The following is a 23,954-nucleotide window of genomic DNA, read 5'->3' as shown; positions in this document are numbered from 1 at the left end:
GTGATCTGCTGCCAGCCACGCTGAGCTGGTGCTGGCCATGCTTTTACCTCAGCGGTAGCTACTAAAAAGAGGGTGCTTAGACCTTGCATTAACTAAGACATGACTTGCCTTCCAGCATGATTCTGAGATGTGCATGTTCCTATTGCCAGTCCCCTGAGTGAGCTGACTGTCCCAGTTTCCCAGTGCTGCCTGCACAATCAATGGCTGCCTCTCAGCTCAGGGCACATGGCCTCACACGCAGACATGTGTGAGGGCACGCCTGTGGCCATGCAGATGAAGCTGCAGTGGTTGCAGCAAAGCAGCCCGAGCCCTCACAAAGGAGGCCTCTCTTACTTTTGTACAGCAGCACTAACAACTGATGTGAAATCAGCCTGCAAAGCCTTGCAGTTCAGAGGCAGATGACCAAACACTAATCATGTGGCTGCCAGCAGCTAAGCATTAGCCACAGAAAAGGATCTTAATTGACTGCAACTTCTGTGTCATCACAGAAGACTTAAAAAAGAGCTAAGCTGGTAAATGGAGAGAAAATTGAAAAAAAAAAAAAAAAAAAAAGAAAAAGAACGAGAGAGAGGGAAAGGTAATTTGTGTGCCCATCACAGGCTGCCTTGGAAAAATCCCTGAATTTTGCACTCTGGTATCCAAGCTCAGAGACACTCCCACTGTTCTAAGAAAACCCCTTGCTAAAGCACAGCCTGTTTGCTATTACTCCCCTGTGTATGGCAGGGTTCCTTTGAGTAGCTTGCTTCTCACAGAGCCTGCCCCTCAATGCACAGCTCATATGTGAGGGAGTGCTCTCCCCTGACAGAACAAACCTTTGCTGCAGTGGAGAAATGCAGTAAATTAGCATCTAGACAATTTTTTTTGGGATTTCTACAGTGTACTGAGGCTGACACATCCCCCAACCAAAGGGATATGGGCTACAGATGTACCACTTTTCTCTTGAGTCTGTCTTCCCTTAGTTTACAACTGTGCAGCAACCTCAGGGCTGATCTGCAGGGCCATCCAAACGGCATTGAACCAAAATGTTTAGTTCTTCAATAGCCTGATCTGCAATGGCAGCAGCACTGGTATTTGGAGCAGTATCTCTACTTACATATGGAAAGAAGCATTTTTCCCGAAGTGTTTAATGGCAGTGAAGTAACAGATAATGGCAAACAGTATTATGAACACCCTTTAAACTGCATGTAAATTACCAAGCATGACTTACTTTTAAAAAATAGAATGGTCCTTTATTTGTATGGAAAAAAATCTACAGCTGAGTCCCTTCCCTCTGCTACACAAATTTTACGTTCAGTTGCACAGTCACAAAACATGGCTTTGGAAGGAATCCCTACTTACAACAAAAAGCACATCAATGTGACTAATCACAACAGCTGTCTTACCTATCAGGAGTTTAATGGCTTCTACTTAAAGCCTTTAAATAAAACAGCTTGTCTACACATTTTTCACTGAGCAATACAACTAATTCTCATTTTTTTAAGAAGCAGATTTAATACCCTATCATTAATAGCAGCTTAAAAGCCATGAGGCAGTACTTAGGATCATCCTTGACAGAACACATGTGCATGTTGCAAAGTTAGCCTGGAAAGGCTCAGGTGTAGCCTTTCAGATCCCACAAGGATTTAAACAAACCATGAAGTTATGTTTCTTAACAAAACTATGCCTTTTTTCTACTCTGACCTAATACTGTCACTACCAACAACAGTGACAAGGTGTTTCTGTTGCAGTAGTAGGATTGCAGTACTTCTTGTACAGGCATGACTGGTCAGTGGAAGGAGGTAGGACATTTTTCTCCCAGTTCTACTGAAATAGTATGTCTTTGATAATTGAAAGTTTCCCAAAGTTTTACATTGGGAAGATACTTCCCTGCATGGCTGCTGCTTGTACTTAAAGCTTCACTGTTATTTTTTTGAGTGGTTAATGGATTTCCTTTATCTTTACATCTTCTGGAATCCTTCTACAGATCATCCACTGTAAAATGCCTTTACATGACATGTCTAAGTACTGGATTTGTTTTGTCTTATCAATTTGGGAGCCCTTCCCTCTGACCTGAAAGAACAAGATGGTACCAATTGTGATGCGACTAGTCCGACTGCCATTTGTTGAAGTAGAGCCCCTGAATAAAAACACAGCTATCACCAATGGCCATGGGAGCTCACCTGGCCACAACAGAGGCAAATTTGAAGTCTACTTCCCTAGAGCCTGTGGCACACATTAACATGAGTCATCCCAACATCTGCTGAGTTTGTGTGCTGAAGCATTTGCAGGCTCATGCCTTTGAATACAACTGAATCTTTAGAGCTCATGTCTATTTTTCTGCTCTGCCTGTTGACAAGCAATCCTAAGAATCTGTCACTATCAGGCAAAAATAGAAATGGGACAGGAAAAGCTATGGACCTCAAAAGTGTTTCTGGAATTTCATTGTGAGCCGATCTCTCATGATGATCTCATGAAAGAATTGCCCTTGAAAGTAAAATGAGAACTTTTGCGTACAAAATCCCAGAAAGTCACAAAACAAAAGCTAATTGAGATGATTAAAAATTTCTCTGCAGAGGATAGTGATGGTAACGTGAAAAGCTCATAATCTATCAGAACCAGAGTAACCTGGTAAATATCATGGGGGATTAAGAATACAGTCAGTTCAGAGAAAACTCTGAGATTGACATAGTATTCTCAGAACAATTTAGAACAAGGAAAGCTTTCCCCTTTGTGGATCTGTAACAACACTGACAGACTATGAGGGAAGCTCCAGCTGTAGAGACCATAACTTTGGTCTGGAACAGGACACAAAAGAAAACCTCAAGGCATGTGATGGTAGATAACGAGAGCTAGGGTCTCATGGAAAGTCTCCAGACAATGGTCAATTCAGTGGAGGCATACATCTGTTTCTTGCTGTAGGAAATACAAGTTAGAGCAAGAGCTGTTGGTCTCTAAGCCACATGAAAAAAGGTCAAGCTTAAGGAAATTAAAAGACAGAGGAGATGCCACATTGGTTCGTACAATTCTGTCTTTGATGGTGGCCAGTTCTAGCTGTTTAGGGAAAAAGTATAGGAAACAAAGAGCAGAAGAAATATAATTCAGCTATGGATGGATTGAACTGCTTCATTTTTAATTGTGAAATAACAGAGAGTTCTGTATCGCACATTCTCAGGTGGGGTGGAGATGGTTACAAATACTTCTGGCTTGTGTGCTGTAACATTTTCTTTGACATAAATTAGTTTCTCTTCATGCATAAACCATTTGCAACTTAGACATAAAGGTTATACACTAAAATGAAGGGGAGAGAGAAATTCTGTCAGTGCTCCCATACTCAATAGTAAATTTGTGAATGCAGGGAGAAGAGAGTTCCAAAGCAACCAGGTACCCCACGAAAGTAGGCAATGCTGAGGGTAAACAGTGAACCTGTCTGGAGTATGAGTAGATTCAATTGTAGGACTTTGAGCATTGTATCCTAAAACAATTGCCACATTTCCAAAGTACTTTTCCAGCATAATGAAGGACTTCTATGAAAAACTTATTTTCTAGGTTCTCCTTTTCTTTTGTCCTTCTAGTGCAGGTACTGTGTAGAGATGATGTCCTGACCCTAAGCACTAATATAAATCCATCCTTTATAGAAACAGACATTGGATTTACCCTGGTCATCTGCTCCACTATTTGCTACGATTCCCACCAGCTGCAGTTTTCTTCCACAACTGCCTGTTTGTTGCTAAGAAGACTGCAGAAACAGTGTTCTTGGGGAAAATGCACTGTATTTATGTGTGCAAATTGGTCATCTTGAAATATGGCAGGCTCAGCAAAATTTCCCCCTGAAAATCATCCCCATGAAATGCTTCCCAGCATGGACACAGATTTAGATCCTTTAGTCGTGTAAGTACCATCTCCGAGATTGCCCTTTTTAGTTAATTTTGAGAGCAAACAAAACAAATGTGCATCAAAATACCCCCCCATGAAAGCCCAGTGCCAGGAGAGGCAGCAGGCAGCAGCTACTGCAGGATCAACCCGTACTGCCTTTCTCACCATTCACAGTAAATGAAAAATGCTCAGGGACAGGCTGCCATCCCACTGCATGTGACACAAATGCATTCTTTTACATTCTTGATACATGGTTACCTGAAGTTTTGTTCATTTGAAAAAAAAAACAAAAAGAGACGAAAAGAAAAGCAGGTCTCTGATATCTTTTTGCATGGGAGGCTGATTTGAAATGAAAAGTAGTGAAAATAAAATTATAGATATCTAGCCTGATTTTAGATATCTAGCCTGAAATAATGACAGCTGATTTTCTTGTTACTCCAATACTATGATCACACTCCCTTCTCCAGATAAAAGCAACACAGCTTCACAAGACAACTCACCTTTCTTAAACTGCTAGCGCCTTTAGCATTAGGTAGAGGAGACAATTTTCTGGTTGAGATGAAAACCACTGAGTTGAACAAAGGTTTCTTACCGTTAAGGACAACGCCATGCAAACAAAAGTGAACTTCTTGATATGTGTCGCTGTGACGGTGCTGTTGGTGTTCACCAGTTTATTGCTGGGGTTATTCTAGGGCAAGAGAAAGAGATAGCGAGCATTAGCCTGGCTCCAGACTACCGGGAGCTGGCAGCACCAGGGTCATGTGCTGGACCCAACTGTCTGTGCCTGTCCGTGTCTGACTTGGCTTGTTTGCTTTATAACCTAGAGCTTTCTGAGTACTTTGTACCATTACAGAACATTTTCTTCTTAAACTGACTGCAACTGCTGCTACAGTCACTGAGGGCTGAGTAATCTCCCTACTTTTCCGAAGAGTAAGTCCTATTTAACAAATTCAGCTTTGAAAAAGGTTGGTAGCTCCTTCTAAGAAAACGCCACATGATTTTTTTTAACCTTATTTTAATGTTTGTGGCATGTTTTCACAGGAAAAAACTGGATTTGATTCCCTTTTACCACAAATTGGTACCAAATCACCAATGCAAGCATCCTTACTGATCCAATTAGACAAGCAGGTAATATAAATAAAGCTTCTGGAACAGCTGGATCCATTAATGCAGTTTAATGAACAGAACATAATTAGAACTATTAGATGTTCCACCTTGAACATGGGCTCTGTTACTCACATGGCGGCAAAGTTTTATTTAAGACAACAAAAGCCTTCTTCCATATATCTAATATAGCAAATGAAGCTGAAGATTTAAAATTGCCCTTGGGGAACACATAAAACCAAACTAAATGGTCTGTGAAGAAGAGGATGGGATATCAAAGCAGGTTACCATTAGGAGCCCTTAAGAAAGAGTCAGTTAGGTCATCTATTGCATTTGCCTTGGGACTGTTTGAGATACACAAGTTTGTGCACCTGTTGATAAAACCTGTACCATGAGATGTACATTTATACATCCTAGATGTAACTTGGCTAGAATAGTACCTGTCACAGAGTCAGCTTTCTCTACTGGAGTTACTTGTAGGAGAAATAGAACTATTGCAGATACAACTGGGGAGTGGGGCACTGTGAACCATACATTACTCCACACACATTCAGGTGCTTGACGGAATTTTGCAATTTAAGGCTTTTGTTCTGATCAGTGCAGCAATTGCACCTAGATAGCCCCACGTTCCTGCCTAAATACCTGCTTGGAAGTTTGGGTGCTTGAAGATGTAGGCAACCCAGACCCTAAAGCAGGAAGCTAGTTGGTCTGACCTTTTTGGGAACAGGTTATGAAAACTCCCTATAAACATTTTTTCATGCATCTCTTACTACTAATTGTGTTTCTGAGGAAATACTTTGCTTTGCTGTTAGTTTTCACAGATGTGAGGGTAAGCTTTGCTTACATCGCTCACCACTGTTTAAATGAACTTTTTGCTGCATAGATCAACTTTCTAACAAACCTAAAATAACAAAGAGGAAATAAAGCACACTCAAATCAAGCCACCCAAAAAGGCTGCTAAGAATAAGTTTTCTCATTTGGTCCTACCTCCCTGCTGCTATCCCTGCCCTTGCCATACTCTGCCCTTTGCTCCAACTCTTGACCACATACTCTTTGGTCGTAACTCTTCCACCTTACATTCTCAGAACAAAACACTATGGAGCAAAAAGAATTCCCATCTAGTTATCAGATAAATAGCATTCACAAATCTCACAATTGGTGTTGCACTGAGTCAGGTGGCAGGGTCCATTAAGAGCAATGGCATTATCACCATATAAATAGCATACAGAGCACAGAACTAGCACATGCCTGCTCTCTTCCAAAATGTCAGTAGTAACCCTTAACCTGAATGTAACTGCTAGGTCATGGCGTTGCTTTGGACACAAAGTCTCATTAAAGGCTGAAGTAGGACCCTGCATCTCTCTTACAAATGTGAAGAGAGATAATGATTTCCCTTGTGAAGACAAGAATCTGACTTCTCCAGTAGAACCACTGAAGAGGGGCATCTCAAATCCCATCTATCAGTGTATTTCTGATGGCCATCAGCATTGCCAGCCTCCTGAATAACTGACAAAAGAAAATGGGAGTTTGCATGCAACATACTGTTTTGGCATCTGAAAATCACAATGGACACCCTACAGGATCCAGAAATAAAAAAGTGTTTCTATCTGGACTCTTCTGAGAAAGACTTATGTTAAGGAAACAAAGCTTTTGGAAGGCACAGTGACACAAGGTGATGCATGACCAAGGGAAAAGCAATTCTCACAGCAATCTCCAAAAACCCACTGTGGGTTTCAGGTTTGGTATTTATTGTCTGAAAAGTACAGTGAAGGCATTTACACATATGGTTGCCAGGATGAGATACACTTTATACTACTGCTACCTCATTTTGTGCATTTTATTACAAATTGCTCTTCAAACATGGAACTAAAATTCCCATGAGTACTTTTCCAGCAGTTAGATAAACTGCACCCGTCTGTGCCTTAGCCTAGCATTTTCTTCCTCACATTGTCCCACAAGAGCCCTGTGAGAGGCCATTTACTTGAAATAAACAAATGGAAAAATCATGGTCTAATCCTGTCACCACTGCAGTTGTCAGTGTATTTTTCAGCAGCTAAATGAGACCTGAATTTAGGAGTCTGAATTGCTGTTACTACTGCTTGACAGTAGTGCATTTGATTGTGGCTTGCATCAAATGAGGTTAGCAGCTCCTGAGTTTCCTGTCCCAAACTATTTTTATCTTGCAATTCACTGGGTTTGCATCTGCAGTTCCTTTTCAGCAGCATGGCCTCTGAGAAAGCCTACGTGTGGTACTTTATCTGACAAGTCAATTTAGTTGTACACAGGCAGGCTAGGAAGTTATGATTGATTTGACTTTGTGTTGGTTTTAAATTTTCCTTGGAAATATGGTGGATGACATTAAACAGGGCTTGCTCCAGTTAAATACACTCCAGAGAAAACAAACATTTTTCATGAGTATTTGGAACCAGAAAGTTCAGTTACTAATTGGTAAATAAAGGGAAGGAGAGGATCTGGCATTTGAATTCCAGAGTCACAGGACAGGACTGTTCTTTGATAACATATGGACTAGTGAGTACCAGTGATAAATCAGCGCAAAAAAAAGAGACTAAACAAAATTAATTTTTGCTCTGTGCTCAGTTCCAGGAGCAGTCCTTGCATTCTTACATAATTACATGATTTACCAACAAAACTCTTCATAGCCTTGGTCAGCTAAGTCAGTACTACTGAAAGAATGCCTGTTATCTGTGTTAGTGTCAGTCTATTTAACACCCTTTGTTAAATATTAACATAAGCAAATGAACCCAAACCCACTTGAGAGATACCATAAAATCCAGAGTGGAGACGTGAGCTTGCTCATTCAGTGATGACACTTAGTGAGAAATCACTTCATTACCTAAGTAGCTATCTCATAGCAAGGATTTTTTAATCCCTAAAAATACAGCACCTATCTATCCAAAAGACAGCTTAATACCTTGTAACAAAGAGCTAAGGTTAAAATCATAAATTGGACAACAGCTTGAAGCCACCAAAAGCCAATTAATTTTAACTAGATGTTAAGAAAACCTATCAGTGGAACAACAAACAGAGAGAACTAGGAGGACCACACATGCAAAACCCCACAAAAGGTATTTATGACAGCCCTAACAGGGACACTCACCTTGTCAAAAGCAGGGTATACAGCTCTGATCTCTGTTAGCCAGCCATAGGGCATGTGTCCTACTGGATATGTAGCTGTCAAAATCGCCACTGCCTACGAATAGACAGAGAAATATGAACTTCAAATCTTCAAACACAATGGTGAAACTAACATAGGGTGCTATTGCCCACCAGTATCACCACATTGACCTTGACACAATGCAAAATGAGACAAGGGACTGGAAGCTTTTTGTTTCAGGAAGACCATCAAAATGGCAGTCATTTGGCCTGGCATTTTAAGCGTAAGAAATTTTTTTGTGCCATGAAGTTACCTGAGTCAGCTTTGTCATTTAACCATCACTCTGATACTCTGAGATAGTAGTTAACTTGAGCTGTGGTGCACCCCTTACCAGCCCAACACCTTCCTCCCATTTTGCTCCTGAGTTATTTTACCTACAGATACCTGAGCAGCAGAATGCCTTGCAGCTCACAGTAGTTTTGGACCATATCGAATAATTTCAATTTATATACACTTTACTTGGTTATCCATAAATAAAATAGCTTCAAGTAAGACAGACTATAAATCAGTGGATCTCAGTGGCTGACTGAGTTTGGGCATCAATCTGACTGCTTGGAGACAGGAGGCACTTACGAGACAAAGAAAATCTACCTCTCCCCACTTTGGTGCTCATCAATGAATACCAGACAAAAATAATTCCAGGTGAACATTTTTATTATAAGAAACAATTCACTGCCTGAAATGTTAACAATTCACTGTCCTTTTACTCTCTCATAAGTACAGTCCAAGAGGTTTATCAAAGACATAAGCTCCTCCTCCTATTAATGTATGAAATATTTTGGTAATTTTTCTGGCTGCTGAAAAAAAAGTCCAAATATATGTCCTTCATGTAGGAAGGGTGTTTAGGAGCTCCTCCTGTGGCTACATGTAAATCTACTGTCACTCCAAATTTTCTGGTCCTCAGAGCTGAAGTATGCATCTGCACTGAGAATTGCCTGACTCTCTTAACTCTAGAAATCAAAGCACTTGGGTGCCTTTTTTCTGGAGGTCCAGATCTGTTACAATTCACACATTTTGATTCATTTTACATCCGGCAATGGTAGTGTTAAGAAATAACTTTTTAAACTACTGCTGTTTCTGTTTCATTCCCAAACTTTCAAAATACATTTTCTTGATTATCTGAGCCCATTTTCCCATTATAAATGTAACTGCTGTCTTTGCTTGGTTAAAAGATCTGTACAAACACAGGACCATGTAGCAAGCTAATTTGTGCCCTGTGCTGTTTAAAAAGAGAGTGGAACATGAGAGGAAGATAGTGGTATAGATCTTTCCCTGCTAATAATAGCGTTAATAATGTTTAATGTACCTTGAAAAAGTAATTGATTCAAATAAAACAAATTGGAATTTTAAGATAGTGCCTTTTTAATTGCACACCCTCCCATTACTGTATTTTCATCAGAATTTCCATCTGTATGAAACCTAACTAGGTTAAATTGAGTAAGGAATATAAAAGCTATTTTGCTTATTTTCATTGTTAAATCCAAAAAGACTCCAAAGACACAGTACCTGTTCAAGAAAAAAGTATTTCACTACCATATTGTGTATGCTAGATTCTGATTGGATGAAAGTATTAAGTTTTTAGCAATGATTTTTTTCCAGCATTTTTCCTCAATTAGTGTTATTCCAATATACATGCATGAAAGTTTTCCTAAATGTCTAGCACCTGTGTTTGACAGATGAGAAAGGCCCCTATGAAAGCCACCACCAAAGGGGTAGCCCAATCACCACAACTGTGCTGGCAGTCCAAACAAAAGCAGAGGGAGCTGGACAGTGCAAGTGGATTTGTGGTCCTCATGAACACGTTACAGCCTAGTCCTTCACAGGGACTCCCTGCCTACAGTGAAAGCTGCTGCTACTATTGAATAGGGGACCTGTAAAAGTCCTGTGGATACAGATGCTCCAAACACTGATGTAATCAGTGTTGTCAGCACCTCCCTTTTCAAAGGCAATTATTTCAGAAATCAGAGAAAGTTGGGATGTGACCATTACTGTTAGTGTAAAACTGCCAGTAAATCCCCAGCTGTGACATGTATTTGGAGTCAACCTAATAGCAACAAAACTGGCTAGCCATGAAATGTGATGCATCTAAAATTGAAAGTCACTAAGAAATGCAAAACTTATCTTTGCTAACCTCTGGCTCCCCTTGTATGGATACCCCTGTTAACACACAGACTCATCCCTGAATCACATATGTAAGAGCGTTAAATTTCCTAAGTTCTTTTCTCACAGCTGTTTATTTGCAGTTTCTGCCACCTCCTGAGTGAAATACACTGTATCATGTATGACAAATTAACAGCAGTTCTTTGAACTTTGCTCTTAATTTAGTATCTTACAGCTTTGTTTATCCTATGGCTATATGCATCTAGACATCCTTGTACGAAACTGGCAGCAGAAGCCCCCCAGATTTCTTAAGAGAATGGGTCAGCTTGTGCTGAGCATTGGTAAAGGCTCTGCATCACAATCAGAAATCTGTCTGCCACCAGCTCTTACTGGAGACTTAGGAGACTTACTGGAGTAATCTGAAATTCCTCAAGAGAAACAGGGTACATTTCATATCCCGACCAGGAGGCAAATCTTTTTTTAATATATGCTTTTTTATATCTCTACACTGTTTTCTGTGTGATGCACTGATTGCTAACAGTAGTTTCATTTCAGTTTGTAAAGCCATAAAATATACATGACAGGAAAGAGTAGGACATAGGGCTACTGTCAACTGTTCTAAAATTTCTGGGATCTAAATGCTCCAGACTATATGTACCTATGTGAAGAACATGAAAACCTGGGATGTAGACACTGTTCAGTGAAAAATTCTACTAGTCTGGTTGAGGGTGAGGTTCCAGTAGACCTGGCAGAAGGGCTCATGGTGAGACCATGGTGAGAGTCCAAGCAATCTTCTTTGCAAGCATAAAAAGAGCACTAAACAGAAATGTACTTAAGACAGTTTTTTCTGGTCAGCTTGGCTGAGGAGAGAAGCTCAGAGATAATGCCATGGAAATGATAATTTGCAGTAATGGAGAGCACTGCCTTTCTTACCTCTGTGGCTGCAGAACTGCCACCTAGGTCCCGGGAGACAAAAAGGTTGACAATGGGCCTACTTATTCGCTGAGTTGCCAAAATTAATGCCAAAGGCCACCAGAAACTCAGCATCTTCCTTATTGTAGCTTCTCCCTGCAACACAGGGCAAAAAAAATGAAGTGTGTTTGGAAAAAAAACATGCAGCACAGGACCAAAAGCACAGAGAAAGGTTTTCTGCTTTTCCCATCCATTGTCGGTTTGGTACATTCATTTCAATAATTTTCAATATGAGGAGCCTAAAATATTTTCACTCATGGTAGCAATACTGATTCAAAAGAAGATGTGTCATGGATCTCAATAAATAATGCATAAGGTATCTATCTGCATAATTTGTTCTGCCTACCAGACAAAGCTACATGAAAAACAATATGACATTTGAAGAAAAAGAGAAATGTTTGTATCTTTTTCCATATGAACTAAGGTGTTCACATAGTTCATGCTGTGCTGTCTTACAGCTTGGTACAGAGGTCCTCAGCAGACACATCCATACCATGGAAGGCATTGTGTCATGTGTGCTGCTGCTGGAATAATTTCTACCACGCCTCTTTAACTGAAAATGTCTTTTCCCACAGGACAGAGAGAAGGCCCTTCATGCACAGTGGTTTTAACGCAGTATTGTAACACAAAAAAACCCAAGTTAAATTATTGAGTTCAAAAAAACACAAGCATGAAGACATACCCCCATTTCAGGCCCACTTCTGTCAGGAATAACATCATGTATGTTCCTGTAGTATCCGAGGCAGAGCGTGGTACACCGGACAAGTGCTCCCATGTATAAGGACAAGATTGGGATCAAGAGAGGCTCCCTGCACTCCAAGTGACTGTGAAGCAAAATGGCTACAAAAACAACCTGCAGAGAAAACAAACAGATGATTAACAACTTGTCTGTGTGCTTCTCCAGGGCCAATGCATCTCCTGTCTGTTTCCTACTAAGTCAATCTGAAACAACTTGCATGGCTAGAGTATCTATAGAAACTTTAGTCAGGATCCCCCAGTATTTGGTCATGTACATGAAAAGAACAAGAGTTAACTTCAGACTCTGTGAAACAGGACTTGAAGGCTGGGCAGGTGTCAGAGTAGAACCCATAAATAGGAGAAGGCTGGCATGAAAGTCTGGCAAGGTCTGACAGCAAGCATGTGGCTGAGAGTCACCCTTCCCAGGAGAATGTGCTATTCTGATACACACTGAGGCTGGAGACATGCTTCTAGGGTCAGCATCTAAGCCCTACTATTTTTTTTTTTTTTTTTCTGGGCAGAGTGGGAGGGTAGTGACAATTAAAAAGACAGATTTTTAAAATATTCACTTCAACATTTAGGAACAGGAAGTCGTATGTCAACCTAATTTTCAACTTTTTTCAAGTGAAATTTCACTATTTCATTACTTGCTTTTCAGCTGAGTGCCACATTAATGTAAATTAAATGGAAACTTTCAGGCTAATGAACAGTTCATAATTCAACCTCTTAAAGACTAAATGCTCAATCCTTAAATGTAAAGGAACTGATTAATGTGATATTATTCTCTTTGTTAAGTATAGAGTGGATGAAATGCCTGTTAAATTTCAAATGACTCTGGATGGGGGGCACAACTGAAAAGCCAACTGTGTATGGTGCTGTGAAGAGGAGAACCAAGACAATCCTGCCAGGACATGCTGGTATTCAAGTGAGTTACAAGAAATAAAATACACATTGCTCAGGTGCAGGTTCTCTCCTTCATTGCTAGAGCTGTGGAAGTAGTTAATAAAAACCACACTCTGCAAATGTTCCTGAGGCAGGCCACAGTGCTTATGAGGGTTTTCAAGTATACAAGAACATTACTTTTCAGTAAACAGAAGCCACAAAGAGTGTGCACATGAAGCTACTCAAGAAAAAGTGGCTACTGCCTGTGCCCCTACTCCCTGTGTAGGGTGCACATGTAGGTGTAGAGTTCTGGGCTATTACAGCCACAACTTTTTGTGTTCCGGATTTGCTCTTGCTCTGTGTAGTATTCTGTTGAGAGAAGATGACAGGTGTCTTATTCTTCACAACCCTGGCACCCCACTCACCAACCCCTGTGGAAAGGGCATGGCCAAAATAAGAATTTGTTTCTATATTTAGCTGTGCATGACCTGACACGCACCCAGGGTCAGGAAACTTTGTAGGTCACATCAGAACAAGAGCAGACCCTGAGGGTTAAGGTCATTTGCAGTAATTGGTATTATCTCTGGGGATTTAGTGCAGTACTGTAGTTGGGCAGACCTGACAAATACAGAGTAGCAACTGACTGAATCGTTCAACCTGGTTTATGGTTTCCTTATGTTTAGTGGAAGGAAAATGCAATGGAAAATTGAACTGAGTGCCACTGACTTCAAATTTCCTTCGATGTCGTACTGTTTTATCCTCTTCCTTATCCAGTTATTACACCATACAGCTGGTAATGGGGCAGTACAGCAACTGTTTACAATTGCTGGGACTCTTCACTTACTAATATTTTTATATGCTTTCAAATGAGGGCTGTATATTGGCTCTTAAATGCTACAACATAGTGTGTATGAATGTTGTTTTTTCAGTGTGCCTAATACAAAGCAACAGGATAGTTAACAGATCCCTTTTGAAAGTTCAAAAAACATTTTGTCTTCTCTGAATCACCCAGGGGTTATCACCATAGACCTTTCTGGAGCACTTCTGAGCCTTCACCTTTTGGAAGAGTAACAAGTACTCAGAAGGTGATTTACACTGCATTTCCTTGGATTAGACATCACGTGCAAAACTGACAGGTCAGCTGGAGAATCATGCCTTCACCTCCAGCTCAGGATTTCACTGGAACTGTGCAAAGTGCTGGGGAGAATGTACACAGAGAGAAAGATCTATTTCAGAGCACTCTCTCAGCCTCAGGACTGATAGCAGCCCATGGTCTCTTTGCCTGACCTTTCTTTTCCCCAAATGTACACGTGTACATACAGAACTTGTTTATCAGCCATTATGAAACAGGGTTGTGGAAGTGCTTCAGGACGTGACCCTAAGCCAAACAGCCCTGGGAACTGACTTGATCCAGTCAGGTGAGACTGTCCTAAACCACAACTGCCAGCAAATAGGCTTCACATGATGAACAGTCAGAGGGCAGCACACAAGACTACTTCCTCTGGTATCTTGCTTATGGAAGAGAGAGAAGGCACAGAGAGACTCTCTGTACTGGAGAGTTCCTGTTTAGGAAAGCATCTGGTCCATAACACAATGGAAACAGTGATTCTATGAGGAGCCTTTACCTGAGCTATGACATCTGAGATGGAGGCACATCCCACCAGGAAACTGTACTTGTGTTTCAGCAGAATCCCAGCATGGGTCCATGCCTGAAAAAAAGACAGGGAAAAGTTTGGGAAGTGATTATGATATTGTGAATGATTTCAGGTCCAAGAATGCTGTTTTCTGGTTGTACACAAACAACCTGCAGCAGTACCTGGTGTGAGCTTGGGCAAACATTAAGCCATTAAAGCAGAGAAAGTACTGCTACATTGAGTTCCTCATTGCCAGGCTGGCAGGGAGAATAGGGATAAATTTACAGACTGTGTAGAAATTTCTGAGCACATCCAGTAAGAAAGCAGCCCTTCACAAATCAGATGCTGCACAGATAAATTATCATAGAAAATAATCTAATAAATAATCATTCACCCGCTGGATGCACCTCTGAAGTGTAATATTCATTGACCCACTGAGTTATACTGAGTCCTGTCTGGAAAAGAAAACTAACTTCTTTTTAATGATCCAACTTCTTTTTATTGTCAGTGACTGTTTCAAGCAGACAAAGTGATGAGAAAATAATGGAGGCATTGGCATGAGAAGGTTCTCCTTTACCAATTTTACACACAGCTAGGGGCATTAAAGAGAGCTGCCACATTTTCATGTTGCCACAAGCAATGAGCCTGGTGATCTGGGAAGCAGCAGCTCTCCTCATGTGTGGCTCTCTTCCCAAGCATTTGAGATACACTGAAGTTAGCTTTGCTTGTAAAAACTGATGGTAAGAAATATCTTTTTGACAAATTTGCTTTGAGAAATTATTGATTTTACTCCTTGTGAGCTCTGCAGTTCTGGGAATGCATGGCAAATCCAAATCTTTCACCACAAATCAGAATGAGGTCACATACAGACAACCAGTGCAGCTCATCACAAGATGACCAGTGCTTTCCAACGTGCATATACTGTAACTCTGACAAGGCAGCTGAGGTTTTTGACATTTGTCATAATCTCTGGGTGTTTAAAGTCCACTCAGATGCTTTCTCCATATAGCAGGAGATGAGTCTAGGTATATACAGAATTACTGCTTGCAAAGGACACATCTTACTTCTGCATACTTCAGTTTCCCATCAGGTAACAAAGTTTGTGAACTAAGGTCACAAAAACATAGCATTAAAATTAAATTTCAGTTCTGAATCAGGCACTCACCATGGCATCCATAAAAGGGAAGGCAGCAAGATAAAGGAAGGCCCTCCGAGTTTTACTTCCCACTGATTCATCCACATGGTGCAGCTTATTAATAATGTAATACCCCAAATCACTATATGCTGTAGGGAAACAAGATAAGAATGAAAAACAAAGGTTGCATATGGACTCTTGGGTGAGATATTCAGAAGTACCTGAAAGACTGTAATACCTTGGAGCTCAGACACGCATCCACTTAGCAAACAGCTGCAAGGGCTTCAGATATTGCAGCCTCACCAGCTGCTGTTTATGACTAAGAAGTGGTCTCATGGTTCTTTTTAAAGTAACCTTTGGCAGAGGCGTGATAACAAATGGCTGGATTGGGAGATGAGTATAGTAAGCGCCACATCTGTTTGCTAAATGAACACACTGGTACTCCACAAAATCTATTGCTCCTTCATTAAATCAAGGCTCTTTGTTAGAAAAGCTTTTTCACCAGGCATTGTGTATTTCATGGGATATAGTGCCTTATAAATGCTGAAACCATCTATTATCACTGCATTCTCATTACATTACCTGTAAACCTGAACAAAGCTCTAAGAGGATACTGTGATTTGTGATGGCATGCAACAAATCACACTCATTATGTCTCTCCCTTACTCTGCCTAATGACCACCTCTGCCAGGACCTGTCAGGACACTGTGCTTTGCTGTGCAGTTCCTGGGCAGCCTTGACCTGCCTTAGGTTCCTTCCTTATCTAGATCCAGCACCTCCAGAGCCACAAGTCAGAATAGGGCACCTATGGAAATCGGGGTGTTCCCACTTCTGATTGCCAGCATGTTCTTCACTGTCCTGTTTCAACCCAAGACAACTTTTAGAGTTGGACAACTCTCTCTTTCCAGGCCTCTCTTCACAAAGTGTTGGGTTGAAGGCTGCACAGACATGGGAAGTCCCCACACAGCTCTCTGCAGAGCTGCTTAACAAATCTGTTTGTACCCATGTTATCCAGCTATTTTAAAAACCCCAGAATCCTCCCAATAACCAGGAATAACAAAGGCTGTGACTGGAGTCTGGACTATGGAGACAAATATAATGTGCAGAGGTAAATAATCCAAATCAGTTTTAACTTTTAAAAATTATGTTCTACACCTGCACATCATTACTTGATTTCCTCTGTACACTTGCAATAGCTGTTAAAAGAATTATTAGGCTGTAAGGCCAATCTCCCCCAAGGCAAGTAGTGGCAGAATTATTTGTGTCTGGGGAACCTTATTTCAGTTCTCTCTTACTTGTGTATTTTCTAAGTTAACTATTTCAAATGTGAACATCTATCTAATTTTCCATTTGTAACAACCCTATTATCTTTGTACAAATCTTCATATAGGGAATTTCAGGAGAGATCCTTTTCATGAATGCAGGTCTCATAACTGGATTGACAAATGCTAACATTAGTCATCAGATTCAATCCTCTTAGCCTAAAACTGCCTTTCATAACTCGTAAACAATATTTGGAAGCAATTAAAGAAGAGTTTAAGTTGTCATTATTTTGTGATGGCTTAGAGATACAGCAGTTAATGATTAACAGAACTGAAAAGACTATTTGAGCCCAAATAAGACAGCGTAAACAAGATAGTAAAATAAAAGAAGGTGGTATGACAGCACTGTGAACAAGCACAAGCCTCATTCCAGATAACCAGGACTACCCAAAAGATACTAAAAATGTTAAAAACTCCCCCATTCCCTATGCTGGTCCCTATCTGTATGTCTTTCACCTGAACTATGACTGTTAGACTCACAGTCTCCAAATTCACTCAGTAAATCCCAAGTTGCTTTGCTATCTTCCTGAGGCACTCCCAGCCTTGTTTCCTTTTGAAGAAGGTTGGGGAAGAATTTTAAACCAGGACTCCAACTTTTCTTCAGTTCTAAGAGGGCAGTTTAGTCCCTTAAATGTTCTGGTGCCTCTTGCAGTTCAATCAAATATCAAGCACAGCCTCTTTATATTTTTGCATAAATAGCCATGCGCCAATCTTCACTTGGTGTTTTGAAAACTTTCTGCCACTAAGGGTTTTTTTTTTGTGTGGTAAGTCCTTGTGGAAAGCTGCTTTTATGGCAGGGCAATACATGAATGCTCCTGAATCAACTTATTTCAATGAAGAGAAGAAATCTGGAAGGTTTGTGAGGCAAGCCATGTGGGAAAGTCAGATTGATTGAACTTTCTCTTAGGTTCCATTGAGTGTGCTTTACACTTCTGCACAAAAACTTAAAAACCAATGAGGAAACACACCACCTTATCCTCCACATAAGGACTGAGAATCGTAGCCCACGTGCTGAGGAACCTGCTTCTGTGGAGGGGCCACCTCCAGCAGTGCAGTGCTAGAAGCACAGCACACTGCAGAAGTCACCTTTCCCTGCTCTCCCTGTCCTTCATCTGTTTTAAATGAGACTTTTGAAGTGTTTAGAACGTGAGTAATATGTAACTTTCTTGTCTCTAAAGGCCATTGTGTTGTTTTTTTTTTTAACCTAAAGTTTACTATTACAGAAAATTTCACAGAATCAGAGGGTCAGAGGCTGAACTACTCTCACTGTTAAGAAAAGAGTAATAGTTATTGGCAGGGCACTCTCAAGGTACTTATACCACTACAACTCATAGCACCACATTTTTAAGATTTCTAGGGATATCAGCACTGAGCTCTGTAAGCTTGATTTTTTTTTCTCTCCCTATCAAAAAAAGTTTAACTGCACTTTTTAATGTGATTTTGGTTTAAAATTTGTAATGGTTAAACTTATAACATTATTTTGAAAATAGTCAACCATTTCATATGTCAGTGAAAGCACACAATCACTTTTGCTGATGTCCATGAATGTTTCTGTCCTCACAAAGAAGGATTTAGCAAACTGAGATTCACTGACAAACATACAGGCATGTGTCACTGAGCTGTGAATCAAGCAATTGCTGATGCAATTAGAACTTAACCTTGGCCAACCTTACAAACTTATTATGAAGAATGGTACAAAATTAATAACACAGACAACATAGCCAGAGAGTATTACATGAATCTAAAGCAGATGGCGCTTCCCACTTCTTGCATAATTTCAACTAAAACAGAGAAGTCCAAGTCCAAGACAAGCTGCCTGTTTGCTCTTCTCTAATACCTAATTTGTTTTGCTATGTCTAAGGATCAGATTTGCTACAGAAGCTAAGCAGAAATTCTTGCTTTTGTTTTTTTGCCCAGTTGAGTTTTAAGACCTAGAAGGTCAAGGAATGACACTGAACACCTAATTGGATCTCCTGGTACCTACACCAATTTCTCTAGCAAGCCAATTACTACCATGCAAACTTCAGACATCCTTAAAACAACACACTCTTAATAATGCCAGCAATCTCAGACAAATACCTGTACTGTAGTTATTTTGGAGCTGACTGCTACTGAGCATGTCATACTTAAATCACAAAGAAAAAACACTAAGAGGAAGTGGCACCATTTACTTCCAGACATGGAGCTACATGTGTCAAAAATAGCTTTACTGGAAGAATAAAATCCAAAACATGATTTTGGGTTAAAGTGTGTTCTTTCTAGACACATTTCATTTAGATACTTTGCTGTCAGTTTTAAAAATGAACTTGGAGACTTGAGAAGTAACAAATCTATTCTGCTGCTTGTCAGAAAGATGGTTCACATGGACAAAACTGATGCTCATCAGTTTCTCTATCACAGAATATTCTGAGTTGAAACAGACACACAAGGACCAAAAAGTCCAACTCTTAAGTGAATGGCATGTAGAGAGACCAAACCCACAACTTTGGTGTTATTAGCACCATGCTTAATGCACTGAGCTAATTTGTTCAACTACGTGATTTGAGCAGATAGGAAAATACCAATGTAAAAATACAATAGCAAATCTTCATTTGGAGATGCCACAGGGTATATAGATCTTTTTATGTCTTTGGTTAGCTTGAATTTAAAACAGAAGAGAAAGCCTCTGTCTTCCCCGTGTGAAAGCTCAGATGAATTTTAAGGTGTTGAGATTTTTCTTCTTTGCTTATTATAGCAATACATGAATTCAAGAAAACCAAAACAGCTTAAGAGCATCTCAGTGAAGACTGATTACTGCAATCATATTTTTCTGTGTTCGTGTCTAGCTCCAAAATTGCATTAGTTGATTTTCCCAAATCTATGAATGATTTTTAGTATCTGAAATATCTTCATATAAGCCAACATTTTGTAAGTCTCAAAATTATCCTGTTTTAACTGAGACATAATCACTACTATCCAAAAGTGCTTTGGTCATAGGCTTTCTTCCTTTGTCCTGAGTACCTTGTTGAAAAGAAACTGCCTCTGTTGTGGGAGAAGGGTTGGGGCAGGCAGGGAAGTATGTTACTGCTTTAGCAATGACCATGTTGAAGTAGGACAAAGTTTTAATTAATTACATTTTATTTTTATTTAGAGAGGAGGGGGATGGGGAAAGCAGCAAGCCAGATTAGATTCTGATTCTGTCCCTTTTTTCCAGGGCAAAATGTTTAGTATACCCCACTACAGTGATCTTGTCAGAACAAGATTGACTAAAAAAAATACCTCAGCTTGCCACAACCCACTCTGTAATTCCTAGTCTCTGGAAAATTCCAGTAGTGTTACACTGGAACTGGTGGGATTACACCTATGCTTCAATTCCTTTGGAGATTTTTAATGTACATGCAGTGATCATGCATGCGGGAAGCTCCAAAGTATCAGTGGAATTGCTAGGAACTGCTGAAGTTTTCCCCTGTGCCATCTATGGCCCGTGCTCAGCAGCCTGACAGCAATAAATGGGCACAAACCAGATCACTCACATGTTTTGGCCATCCAGTCTGCTATAGATTATTGCAAAAGTTAACCTACACTTAAGTTTACTGGTTACTAAAGTTCCAACCTTTTTCTCCTGCTGATGACAATGATCCATCATGTCATTTTTAATCAGAAATAGTAAAAAACAAAGAGGATATTTCCTCGAAGTAACTGCTGCCCTGTCATTTCTGGAACTACTGAGAATTATTCAAAAGGAAATAAACTTTCTCAGTATACTATTTCTCAGTAAACTAGTAAAAAGTCGAACAATGCTGCTTTACTGCCAAAGAAAATGTGCATATTCTTCATGACACTGATGTTAAAAAATTCACTTAGTACAGAGGGCTTACCAGCAACACTAAGAAATGCATTATGTTAGCATAATGTTATATAAATGACTTTTCTCCTCTGTCAAGCTGGCAATTTAGTAAGATGTCAAAAATATGCAGAGACAGGCTTAGCATGTTGAATCCCTTCTCTTACAGCTACCAAAAAGCCAATCTCTGAAATAACAGGACACTTTAGACCCTGGCTCCATAGTGACCTTCCCACTAGGAGACTAACTGGTGGCAGTAGCTGCCCTCAAAATAGCCCAGGGGAAGGAAGGCAGAATATTCCAGATCACACCTGAAACAGCCAATCCAGGAATACTGTACTGACAAGGTTTACAGCAGCGCTGGAAGTAGGATGAGAACATGGCTTTGAATCCCTTCGGCCAACTTGGTTCTCAGTTGTTACTGCTACCTGTACAGGGGAGTGACAGGAGCTGCTGGTAAGGACTTTGCAGACCTTCATAAGGATGTGGCTGGGTGATGACTGAGGGACCCAGAGCTTGCAGCTGTGAGTTCAAGTGGTTCAGCTCAGCCAGTCACTGGCACAGACAATTTTGTGAGCCCCAGTGGGGAAGCAGCAGTGGGAAGCTGGTGCGGAAGCAATGAAGCATGAGTCAGGTGGGTGAAACAGTCTGGTTTGATATTTTCCAAGAGTAGAGGCCACTGTTTGTGAGGAGCTGTGTGTGAAGACTGCAAATAGTCTCTATCACAGCTGGAAATTGGTGATTCATTGTGGTCACTGTGTTTCTACCACCACTTGTTGTCTTCCTTTTGGTACTCCTTATTTCATTGGGCTTTTTGTTTTCTGTTTCTTCCTGGGCTTTGACAGTCCATGGCAGATAGACATGCCATCTTCCTTACCCCTATATTTATGGCATGTGAAAAAAAATTCAGTCCCCTAAGTGTTATTTGTTTCTCTTTTTCATCCAGCAAGCACCAGTGACCTGTATTTGTGTCTCTTGTAGATAGCCTGGGATAAGCTTGCAGCTGCTGGGGAGCGCTTGCAGGTCCTAGGAGGCCGCCTGTCACTGGACTCTTTCTCTTCTTCCTGCTAGGCAGGCTGTGTATCTGTGGGTCAGAGCAAAATAATCAGGACTTGAAACAGGTTCAAAGGAAACTTGGAACATAAAATTTGGCAACATCGCCCAAGCAATTGGTGCTAGAATCTGACTAAATCCATTCCCTCAGGCGCTCTGCCAGTCTCTGCTGTGGCCTTTGCATATTTTCAGGCATAGACAAGTTAAAATACCAAAAAATATTTTGCAGTCTGTCACCATAAAAAGCTGAAAGATTGTGTTCAGCCTTTTAATTCAGGACTTTAAAGCATGGTAAGCACAGCCTCCTTTTTTTTCCCAGTGTCTGCAGAGTGCATTTCAGAGGTTCCAAACTCAGCAGAGCTCTACTTCCAGGCAAAGGCAAGAAACTTAGCTGACAAGTTTTCCAATCGTTGTTCCAAACACCTCCTTTCAATAAGATGTCCCACATGGAAAATCCAGTTATGTCTTTCACCTGGAAAACTGATAGTTGCACTTAAAACTTTCTTAAAATCTATTCTAGCTTAAAATAAAATACTGTATGACTAGAAAATAACTTTTTATCCAGCTGGCAAAGACAAAAACTTTGACCAGCACTGGCAGAAAAGCAAGTGAGCAACTAGAAGAGCAGCTCTGGGGGTTGAAGAAACATTCAAAGCAAAGAAATCTGAGCCAAATGTACAAATGGGCCAAAATTTATAACACTGACTCAATAAAATAGTTTCAAATGTAAACATGTTTAAGAAGTGACCAATCGAAATCCGTGAATTATATCAACTTGAATCCATGGATTCAGCTTATAAAATTAGCAGTATCTAATCCCTGGCACACAGTTGCCCTGGCTAGTGAGCCATAACTGTAAGCATTTTTTATGACTGTATCATGGAGCAAAGCTAAATAGCACAGGGCTTGCATACCAATGGTGGAATAAGGGATATGATGGTCAAAACAAACTGTAATGCTTGGGAGGCACATAAAGCTGGTGAATATAGCTGGCAGCCAGTATGAGGGTAAGAGCTGCGGGCATTTCTATTTACCAGATGGATCTTGTACCTACTCAGGCAGGAACTGGAATAGTCCTATTCTATTCTATTCTATTCTATTCTATTCTATTCTATTCTATTCTATTCTATTCTATTCCATTCCATTCCATTCCATTCCATATGATGAACTGCAGCACATGTTGCTCTTGAGATACTAACAGCCTGATAATGAATGCTGCCTCCCTTCAAGGCCACTCTGAGATTTCACAGCAATCCAGGATATTGTCATTACACTTGCATTTCCCATTTTTCTGTGATGGAATGACCCCCTACTGGTGCTGATCCAATCCAATGCCAACAATCCAATGTCAACCAACACATGCCTCCATAGGCTGTCACAATTACCTCCTCCTTCCCACCCCTTACAACTCTCAGCTTTTTAGGATTTTACCTGCTCAATGCAGTGCACTCTCTGCTTCTTCCTCCAGAATCTCCCGTTCCTTGTTACTATGTCCACAGGTTTCAGCATCGTAGAATGAGCCAGAAGGTGCAGAGAATCTCGCAGAGTTCTTGGAGAGGATGAAGTTAAAAGTCTTCCAAGTTAAATGGCTTTTATTGCTGTGGCTGATGCTTGAGTGATATCCCATTTTTGTAGGCTCTCAAAAACTGGCAAATCCAGTGGCTGCCTTTTTAAATGTTCACTTTGTGTCTGCTTGTGTATTTTCTTTGTTTCAGAGTACACTCAGGGAGTTGGTCTCAGTTTGGTATAAATTGCTCTTACTAACCTCTTCCTCACAGATTAATTATTCAACAGAACTGGATGATGCCTGGCAGCACTAGAGAGTACTACATGATAGTTCAATGAGGATGCTGGCTCCTGCCTGCTGAGAGTTTTGTACTGTGAGAGAAGTAGCAAAGGAATAGGTACAGAAGGAGTACACCAACAATGCAACCAAGAATTGACAAACAGCCCTACCAAGCACACCTTGAAGTCCTGCCAAACCAACCCAGCAGATACTGCCAGCTGATCATTACTACCTAACAGTAACACTGAGCTACCAGCTTCAGGCAACCTGTCAACCTTGTCACAGTTTTGCTCACACACCTGACTGAAAGAGATCAGTAGTGTGTTTTGTTTCCAGACAAAACTGGAAACAAAAAGCAGGAGAGACTGTGCTTGGAAT

The 23,954-nt window shown here is 40.5% G+C and overlaps 1 protein-coding gene across 1 annotated transcript in view; it reads right to left on the bottom strand.

Moving 5' to 3' along the window:
- The window catches only part of ANKH (ANKH inorganic pyrophosphate transport regulator), a 97,052-nt gene that overhangs the window by 16,884 nt on the left and 56,214 nt on the right, over positions 1 to 23,954 (bottom strand). Inside the window, exons 3-8 of the mRNA XM_053944616.1 lie at positions 15,623 to 15,741; positions 14,449 to 14,532; positions 11,886 to 12,056; positions 11,165 to 11,299; positions 8,075 to 8,167; positions 4,445 to 4,540 (exon numbers count right to left, since the gene is read on the bottom strand). Of these exons, the coding sequence (XP_053800591.1) occupies positions 4,445 to 4,540; positions 8,075 to 8,167; positions 11,165 to 11,299; positions 11,886 to 12,056; positions 14,449 to 14,532; positions 15,623 to 15,741 (698 nt within the window). The remainder of the gene's footprint in view (positions 1 to 4,444; positions 4,541 to 8,074; positions 8,168 to 11,164; positions 11,300 to 11,885; positions 12,057 to 14,448; positions 14,533 to 15,622; positions 15,742 to 23,954) is intronic.

The sequence above is a fragment of the Vidua chalybeata genome, chromosome 1 (genome assembly GCF_026979565.1).
Source record: "Vidua chalybeata isolate OUT-0048 chromosome 1, bVidCha1 merged haplotype, whole genome shotgun sequence".
Lineage (NCBI taxonomy): Eukaryota > Metazoa > Chordata > Aves > Passeriformes > Viduidae > Vidua > Vidua chalybeata.
This window is presented reverse-complemented; position numbering and strand designations above follow the sequence as displayed.